Source organism: Camelina sativa, chromosome 2 (genome assembly GCF_000633955.1).
Source record: "Camelina sativa cultivar DH55 chromosome 2, Cs, whole genome shotgun sequence".
NCBI lineage: Eukaryota > Viridiplantae > Streptophyta > Magnoliopsida > Brassicales > Brassicaceae > Camelina > Camelina sativa.
In genome coordinates, this window is record NC_025686.1 from 20,756,246 (window position 1) to 20,767,023 (window position 10,778).

The 10,778-nt window shown below is 30.6% G+C and overlaps 2 protein-coding genes across 2 annotated transcripts; both read right to left on the reverse strand.

Moving 5' to 3' along the window:
• Positions 703-1,782, reverse strand: LOC104754900. The gene has a single exon (XM_010477191.1). It carries the CDS (start codon positions 1,780-1,782, stop codon positions 703-705), a length of 1,080 nt encoding a protein of 359 aa, XP_010475493.1.
• On the reverse strand, positions 4,470-5,558 carry LOC104754909. Its single transcript, XM_010477202.1, has one exon. It carries the CDS (start codon positions 5,556-5,558, stop codon positions 4,470-4,472), a length of 1,089 nt encoding a protein of 362 aa, XP_010475504.1.

Genomic DNA, 10,778 nt, shown 5'->3' on the forward strand with positions numbered 1-10,778 from the left:
CATCAAAGTAACTTAGTTATGTATCCTCTCATAAATGAGCTGCTTCGTTTCTTAATCGGTTCTGTATTACTAGACCATCTAATCTCTTCTACTGTATTTGGTCTATACATGCTTGCTCGTATACGCACGTGTTTATATGACAAATGCATGCATGATGATGATCTTCTAATCTTTTTTACCATGCATGCTGATTAAATAGCAGCATTACTAGCTCTCTTCTCAGAAAAAAAAGAGAGCAATCTGGAAACAGAACCACCTTCATTTGATCCTTCCATGGGGGAAGACGAAGACTTTGGAGATGACATATACACCCTATAACACTAACAATATATGTAGCTAGTCACACAGATAGACACAAGTACAAAAATCAAACTAAGTTAGTTGCATTAACAGAGACTCGGTGAAGTTGTTAAGAGTTTGTTTTCTCTGTTTAAGATTATATGCAGAAACATGTATATATAAACAATGTAACATATCATTTTATTACAATGTAACTACAGCGAGTCAACACCAACAAAACGACTTTTAAAGTGAAAGGGACAAATTCAATATTATGAATCTCAGAAAGTTTCAAAACTGGAACAAGAAAAACGACATACAGCTATGATCTGTTACACCAACTACGTACTCGTGAGTCGTGAAGATAAGATTTTAACTGTGGATTAATTCATGACTCCGACTCAATTCCAAAGTAGTAGCTAGCTAGACTATTTTTTGTGGTGGAATATAGTAAGGCGCCTCGGGCGTACAATTTCGACTAGTGATGTAAGAATGCTCAACACTGACAGTGGCCCTTTCATCGACATCCAAGAAGTTGATGATGTTAGAGAACATGCCTGGAAAGGAGCTAGCAGGGACACAAAAAGGTTCAGACTTTGAGATGAAAATGGAGAGGTCTCCAATGTCTGGAGTGTAAACTGCGTTGCCTTTTTCGTCAAGCTTGAACACCATTACACCTTTCGTTTGCATTTTCACGGTACCACTGGCGGTGGCCTTCCTGTACAACTTAACCAAGAAGGTTTCACCGGTAGATCCTGACTCCACCAAGTGTTCGCTCGTGCAACACGAATGCAAAAGCTCTCGTTTGGTCTTGGTCAGCTCAGGGAGGTTATGAAATCGTAACCTCTGTAACTTTGGTTTGTTCTTGTGTGTGCGAGGATCCCATGATGCGATGATATGGCCTCCAGATCCGGTAATGCGAAACGTATCATCTTTCTTGGAATACATAACTCGGGAGGAGAAGAAGCAGGGGTGTGGGATTCTAATGTTGGTCCACCCGGAGTTACTTTGAGCGGGTCTGCAAAAGCTGAGTTGAGGTCCCAAGAACTTGACAGCCACAACACAGTCTTCGTCCTCAGGAGAAGGTGTGGACATTGACACGTTGGTGACGATTTGGGTTTGACAACGAGGCAGAGTTACAAGAGGAGGCAGGGGAATGCGTTTCGGGGCTGTATCCGATGCAAAAGGGTTTAGATCATCTTGGAGACGAACCACGCCGTCCTTCAGAGTAGCTACCCAGCCATTGGATGATCCTATCGTTCCCAATTCCTCCATCAACTCCATAGGCACCTTCTTTTCCAACTGAGTGCAGGCACGGACATTAGCATATCTAATGGTGAGTCTTCCGAGATCCGCTCCACATGGAGAAGCGTAGAGGATGGAACAAGGAGGTGTTTGCAGCAAGGAAGATGAGAAGCCATTAGAGAGAAGCAGAAGAGAGGATCTTACTAACGCATGTTTCCCAAGGCAGAGCTTGGACAGCCGGGTGAGAAGCAGAGACATGTTCTTAGTGAAGAAGAAGAGCAAGAAAGTTAAAAACAAAACCTAATTACTTAGCCAAAAACCCTAATTTTTATTCTTCTTCACCAAAAGCCCTCCAAAAATACAATGAATGTCCTTGCCCACCAAGTTTTAGACTTTAAGTCACATACAATCTTTTTGGATATTTTGGTGGAGTAAAAATGGAATCTAACAGCAAAACTTATTGGAAGAAGGATTAAATACATTTGTAGTTTAATATTGGTTCACTTGTGTGTTTAGTCAGTGTAGTCGGTTTAGAGATAGTCTTGGTCTGCAAGAATTAACAAACCGTCGGAAGTATAAAAATCTAAGCAAAAAAGTTGGTTCATTCACAAACCCAAATAGGGGATATCAGAAACTAAAACCGGTTTTTACTTTTTTTTTCGGAACATTGAAAATAAAATAGCACAAGACAAACAAACAAAAATCTTAGTCCTATTAGTTGCAAATCATAAATAGCTGCAGATGTAATAAGATACTACAAAGCAAAAAATCTCAGTCATATATGACCCTTCTTCAGAAAATAAAAGTGGCTAATTTAAGTTTTTAAAGTTTTTTTTTTTTTTTTTTGCCAGCTAAGTTTTTAAAGTTTTGTCACCAAAAAAAAAAAGAGAGAAGACGATCCAATTCAATTTCTTTAACTTACTCAACAATTGCGAATTTATTAGTAGAGTAAAATTGAAACAAAACTTACTAAAACTTTAACTCTGTTTCTTTATTTGTCTTTTTTTTCTACTCAATTTACCTTTAGTTTTGACTTTTGACCCTATAATTAAATTTCTTTATTGCTCATTCTTTGCTTCTAATTCTTTTATTTGAACATGCTTTTATATTTCTGATCATCAGGACTTTTGATTTATTTTGGAAGGTGCAAATGTTTGACCAAAGAACAATTCTTAGGTTCACTGATCATAAGGTGAACCCCTTTGTTCACTTCTCTTTGTTTTAACCAATGAGAATATGACATGTCATAATATATTTAAGAACCTATTCATTCAATTCCTTATAAAATAAGGAAACAAAATCTGTATACATTATTATAAAATTTAAAATTCAAACCGCTTTTTAAAAAACCCAAACCGATATATAATTTCATTCTAATTGTAAAATCTAAACCCTAACCCTCTCATTTGTAAACCTAAACCGACATATAATTTAATTCTAATTGTAAAATCTACACCCTAATCATCTCATGTGTAAATCCAAACCGACATATGATTTTGTTCTAATTGTAAAATCTAAACCCTAACCACTTTATTTGTAAACCTAAACCAACATATAATTTCGTTTTAATTGTAAAAACTAAACCCTAATCACCTTATTTGTAAATCCAAAGTGACACATAATTTTGTTCTAATTGTAAAATCTAAATCAAACCAATATTTAACTTTTCTTAATTAAAAGTATACATAATTTGTTTCCTTAATTTATTTTGCTTTTTAATTTAATTTTAATTTATTTTTAAATGAAATAATATATAAAAAATTTTGATTGGTTGAAAAAGAAAAAGTAAACAAAGAGTTCACCTTAAGAGTGAACTAAGTAATTTTTTTTGACGAATAGTAGTGTGAGTGAAGGGACTCTATATTTAATCAGCAATACTTCCGCTTTGACCCTATAAATTAAGTTTCTGTGTTGTTCACTAATTCTTTAATTACATTTACACGAGAGCATTCTGCAAACAGAACCACTTTCATTTGATCCTACCATGGCAGACGACGACTTTGAAGATGACATATACACCCTATAACACTAACAGATGTTCGTAGCTTGCTAGTCATACAGATAGACATAAGAACAAAAATCAAACTAAGTTAGTTGCATTGGCAGAGTCGATAGGTGAAGTTGATAAGATATCATTTTTTCTCTGTTTAAAGCTTATGTAGACATGTATAAACAATGTAACATATCATTTTTTATTACAATATATGTAACTTCAGCGAGCCAATACCGACAAAACGACTTTTAAAGTGAAGGGACAAATTCAATATTATGAATTTCAGAAAGTTCAAAACTGGAACAACAAAAGCCACATACATAGATTTAGCTATGATCTGTTACACCAACTGGAACAACAAAAGCCACATACATAGATTTAGCTTTTATATTTATGATCAGGACTTTTGATTTACTTGGGAAGGCCCAAATGTTTGACGAAATAGTAGTGTTAGTGAAGGACTCTATATTTTAATCAGCAGGACTTTCTGTGTTGCTGACTAATTCTAGAATTACACGAGAACAGAACCACCTTCATTTGATCCTTCCACGGGGGACGACGACGACTTTGGAGATGACATATACACCCTATAACACTAACAATATATGTAGCTAGTCACACAGATAGACACAAGTACAAAAAATCAATCTAAGTTAGTTGCATTAACAGAGTTGGTGAAGTTGTTTTCTCTGTTTAGGCCTATATGTAGACATGTATATAAACAATGTGACATATCATTTTTGTTACAGTATGTAACTTCAGCGAGCCAATACCAACAAAACGACTTTTAAAGTGAAGGCACAAATTCAATATTATGAATCTCAGAAAGTTTCAAAAATGGAACAAGAAAAACCACATACAGCTATGATCTGTTACACCAACTACGTACTCGTGAAGATAAGGTTTTAACTGTGGATTCATGACTCAGAATCAATTCCAAAGTAGTAGTAAGCTAGACTATATTTTGAGGTGGAATGTGATAAGGGGCCACAGACGGATAATTCATACTTTTAAGGGAAGAATAATTAGGTCTGAAGAAGGCACTTTCGTCTACATCCAGGAAGTCGATGCAGTTAGAGAACATGCCTGGAAAGGAAGAAGCAGGGACACAAAAAGGTTCAGAGTTTGAGATGAAAATGCAGAGGTCTCCAATGTCTTGAGTGTAGATAGCGTTTCCTTCTTCGTCAAGCTTGAACACCAATACATCTTTCGTTTGCATTTTCACCCTACCACTGGCGGTGGCCTTCCTGTACAACTTAACCAAGAACGTTTCACCAGTGGATCGTGACTCCACCAAGTGTTCGCTCGTGCAACACGAATGCAAGCGCTCCTGCTTTCTCCTGGTCAGCTCGGGAAGGTTTTGAAATTGCAACCTCTGAATCTTTGGTTTGTTCGTGTGTTTACCGAGATCCCATGATCCAATCAGGTGTCCTCCTGACCCGAGTAGGCAAAACATCTCATCTCTCTTGCAAAACATGACACGGGAGGGGAAGAAGCAAGGGCTTTCGATTCTAGTGTTGGTCCAAACAGATTTACTTTGAGCGGGTCTGCAAAAGCTGAGTTGCGGTCCCAAGAACTTGACAGCCACAACACAGTCTTCATCCTCGGGAGAAGGTGAGGACATGGCTACGTTGGTTACAACTTGGGTTTGGCAACCAGGCAGAGTCACAAGAGGAGGCAGGGGAATGCGTTTAGGATTTATATCCGATGCAACCGGGTTTAAATCATCTTGTAGACGCACCACACCGTCCTTAAAGGTAGCTACCCAGCCATTAGATGCCCCTATTGTCACAGTTGCATCATTCTCCTCCACCAGCTCCGTAGGTACCTTCTTTTCCAAATCAACGCTGCACAATCCATTAGCATTACAAATCACGAGATTTTTAAGACCCTCTCCACAATAACCAGCGGTGATGATGGTACAAGGTGGCGTTTGCCGCAAGGAAGTTGAGAAACCATTAAACAGAATCAGAAGAGAGTATCTTATCAACTCAGGTTTCCCACGGCAAAGCTTCGGTAGCCGGCTAAGAAGAAGAGACATTATGAAAAACCCTAATTTTTTATAAATTGGTACTCTTCCCCACCTAAAAAAACCCTACACTAATTTATTACAGAGGAAATGGCCTTGCCCACCAAGTTTTTCGATATTGTGGAGTATTGAAACAAATCTACTTGAATTACCTAAAGTATATTATGTACATAAAAGGTTTATTACCATGTCAGCCTAATTTTAATTTGTGCATTCAACCAAATCATTATGATCTATTATAAAACAAAATAATTCTAGCTCAGATGGTTTTGAGTATTAGACTATGAATGTTTGTAGTTAGTTTTTGCAATGGTTTATGGCCTTTACAGAAATGGCCTTGCCCACCAAGTTTTTCGATACTGTACATAAAAGGTTTCTTAATTTATGCTTTCTATTTGAACGGAAATGTACAATGAAAATCAAGGTGCTCCTGTTGTGATGGTAACTAGTATTAGACCCGCGGGATTATGATTATATTTTCCTTAATTTTTATATAATCAAAACTTAAAATTTATAACATTTAGTTAAAAGTTTTGATTTACAATAATATATAAATTTTCAGATTTGTTTTGTTTTGCTGAACAACATATTGATATACATACTATTTTGTTTGTTTGATGTGCATAAAATTTTATGAACAAAATTTAGTTGTTGAAAAGTAAGAAGGTCTATACATAATATTTGTTACATTATAGGATATAACCCGCAGGACAATTTTTCTTTTACTTTTACATTTAATAGTATTAGATTATACGATATAATTTTGTACTGTTCTGTAAAATTTAACCCGTTATCTATGTAAAATTTAGTCGTTTAGTATCCCTCTATTTAAAGTGTTTAATCAAATTATTGGGGTTATTGGTTTAAGATCTGAATAGAGTTTTAAAGACTTTAAACTAGAATATGACCCGGCTAGAGCACGGGTTGAAATTCCTTTATTCTGTTTGTTTGGTAATTTTTATTTAATTGAAAGAGACCAACAAACCCTAAACAACATTATATATTTTTTTTTGTTAATTTTATTTGATTTGTTTAGTGTTTAAAATTATATATTGTATTTTGATTGTTAATTCTATGACTTAACTTATAGTATATCGCATATTAATTTTAGGACTAAATATGTAACGTATGTTTGTCAAAATCATCATGACCGAGAAATTCTACCAAACAACATTATTCCAAGCTTAAATTTAATCCGAGAAATCATATTTTTAAAGTTTTAACCCGTGCTCTAGCAAGAAATCATATTTCTTGAAATTTTTTCATATTATAGTGACATATTATTGATTCGTGCTATAACAAATCAAATTAGAGTGTTTATAATTTTTACTTTTTGATCTATCATATATTTATGATGTTCTTAAAAATATCAGATTAAATTATTTTAAAGATTCCAAATTAAATTACTTCAAAAGTTTATTATAGTATATAAAACTATACAATTCAACAAAAGAAATATATGAAATAAATTTAAATATTCAAATTTTGACCCATTAATCAGTCCATTTTTTTTGATAAAGTTAGGTAAGATTTTATTTCTTAGTATAATCGGAAATCACTTGTAATCTACGGAAAATAATTAATTTTTATTAAAATTTCAGCGATTTTTTTTTGTCTATATATGGTTAGTTAATTATTCTTTGAGATTTTATTTTATTTTTCGGAATATACTTTTTATGAGGATCATAATCCTAAATCTATATAACCTATCAAATAATTAATCCATATAACCTATCAAATAATTAATCTTATTTATAACATATATTAATATTATATGGTCTACCAATTTGAAGTTGTATACTTCCCTTTTATTAAAAAGGGGATGTTAGGTAGAATCTATATTAACATTTTTGAAGTACATTTTGGTTTACGTCCTTTAAGTTTTACTTATTTAATTGTTTTATTTACATCATCAACCCCTAACAATTTTCCAAAAATAAAATTTCGTAGAAACTCAATTAATGAAACTATTTAAATCGACCTAATTTGATACGTTTATTGCTATAAATAGCTTGACAACATCTATACATTTCAATTTTTCCAAAAACAACTCTACGCATTAAATTTTTAATCCCATAAAAATCTCCAAACCTATTTTAATAGATCTGTAGAGACTGTATGATCTCTTAAATTTAAATGACACAGCCGAATTTGAGTAACAAATGATTACAATCGCAATAATTATTATAACGTTAATAAAGTTCATAAAACGAGAACCCAACTTTAGAAACTCAATAATCGGGTATATTTAACTTTAGCAGCAAAAAATACATTTAATATAATATATATCACGTTAAGAAACTGAATATTATTCTGCGATAATGTTATCAACTCAGATAGAAAAACACTAAAATCTCTCTTTTATTGCTACGGATCGTAAACTCCTTGCTCATCAAGCATTTTCCATGTATAAATATCAACTTCACAAACGAAATACAACACCCACAACCAAAACCACTAATATGACGGTTTTAAAACATGGGTTAAATCACTAATATGACAGTTTGTTGTTATATGGCGTGACATGTTATTAACATGACGGTTTGAATTAACATAAGTATAAATATTAAATATTATTAATTCGGTTTTGAAACACAGGTTAAATCTTTATTTAATTATTTGGTCAATACCACTAATATAAGAATATTAGACATATTAAATCAGAGTAATTTAACTAAAATTTTGTAAAACAATTAAATCATTGGTAAAATTATGACTTAATCCGACAATAGCTTATAAATTACACATTTATGTATTTATTTCCCTATTATTGTTCTAATAATTGACAATCCAAACAAAATTATTATTTAACTAAACAAAACAAATTAAATATAAATAACAAATAAAAATTAAAATGTTATTTTTTAAAAAAAATTGTCCAGCGGTGTACTGCGGGTTAAAATCTAGTTTGTTGTTATTAGATTAAGATTTTATTAAACTTTGTTAGAGTTCAGTTTATTAGTTTGTGATTTGTAAAAAGTCATTTAAAATCTTAACAAGTTTGGGTTATTCGATTCAGAATTTTATAAAGTCATGAAAAGTTTTATGTTATTCAATTTAAACAAAAGAATCTTCGATTGTTAATGAATTCAATTATTATGTTATTAGTTCATGATTTTAAACATTTTCTTTCAAAATAAAGTAAGTATCACAAAAATACAGAGATTGTTGGGAGTATTTTACAGGATTTTAGAAAACTAATCAACAAAATTCTCTAGCAATCTTTAACAACCTTTCACTTATTCACTTTTAATGATTTTGTTGAACTCTTTAAAAATCTTTATAAATAAGAATCATATATATAAAAGTAGAGTTTCAGTCTCTCCTTATTGGTCCACTTGGCAATGCAATTTTAACAAAAAAAAAATTATATTAAAACACAAATTTAAAACAATTAATTTTTACATTTAACTCACATAATATAAAACTGAAATCTTTATAGCTTCTCCCTATAAATTATGCATTAACTTTATTTCTCCACTAAGTTGTATTAATCAATTGTATTAAAACAAAACAATAAATTAGAATTGTAACTCTCATTTTTCTAAATGTAATTTTTCATCATTTCTCTTCCTATAAATACTCATTATCTTATTCTCTTAGTCTATCACTCTTTCATTCTCTCATCTTCTTCCACTACTCTCAAATCTTTTTTTTGTTTTGTTTTGTTTTGTTTTGTTTTTTTTTTGTTATTGTTGTTGTATGGGTTATAAAAAATCAAATCAAATATCATTGTAAAAGCTTAGTTTTAGAGTTTGTATGATATGTATATCTTATATATTTATTTTAATCTTTTAAAATGTTTATCTCCATTTTCTATTTTATATTAACATCTTATAAGTCATTATTTTCATACTTCCTTACAATATTCACCACACAATAAGATCATAAAGTTGAAATGATCCATATGTAATTATCTATTATGTCTCTGGTTATCTCACATATTCATGTATTATTTTTAATAATTTATAAAGATCAATATAATATTTAAAGATCAATATAATTATCCATTTATCCATTTATAAAGACTATTTTGTTTTGTGATCCAATTGTTAAATCTGCAGAGATCAATATAATATATCTATATATTTTTTTTTTATGATTTGAGGTTTTTGAAAACAAAAAGAACATAATTAAACAATTGGTTTTTTGTGTCTTTAATCAAAATAAAAAATGATCAAAAAAAAAAAACATATTCAACTGGAACTTAAATATAAAAATAAAATATAATTTTAAAAATATCATTTCACTAAATTCTCTAAAGATGAAACCATTAGTATGAAATCTAGCACTATAAATTAAATTGATGAGAGAAAACCAAAAAAATATAAGTTATCCTTGGGATTTTAAAAATTATTGAGATTGAAGAATTCATATAATTTTATAAGAAAACTAATTTAGTTTGTCACTTAAAAAGTAATATTTTTTATTTTGAAATATTATGTGTAAGTGTTGAGTTTATATCAACAAACAACCAAATCATGTGAATTTTGATTCAGCCACTTGGTATTCCTTTTATTTTAGGTTATAAAAAATTAAAATATTTATTTATAATTAAAGACATGTAACTCCATTTAACTCAAATGTAACTCCTATCCAATAATTGTACATTAATTCATTCCTCCTACTAACTTATTATCTTTCAAGAGAAATTATTTTTGGTTAAATTTTAATATTTTTTATTTATTTTGGTTGGCTAAACTTATATTCATATTTTGGTTGGCTAAATTAATATATTTCTCATGTAAAATTATTGTTTATAATATATTTCTCATTTCAAAGTTTAAAGCAATATATCATATATATAAAAGTAAGGTTTTGGTCTCTCCTTATTGGTTGATTTTCATTTAATGTTTTCTATTTTTTTTTTATTTTTTTATTTGCTTTCTAATTGCTTTAAACAATATTTAAGATCCAATAAACACAATACATTTAACTCACACATTAAAATAAAATTATAACTGAAAATAAAATAAATTATGCATTAATCATATTCTACCACTCAATTTTATTCAAACACAATAAATTACTATTGTAACTACATAGTTCTAAATAAAACTTCCATCATTTCTTATCATATAAATAAGCATTCTCTCAATCTATCATTCTCTCATATTGACATTCTTTTACTATCTCATTTTCATATTTTCTCATTCTCTTCTACAATACCTCAAATCATTTTTCGCTTTTTTTGTTATTTTTGATTTCTTATTTTTGTTGTATGGGTTGTAA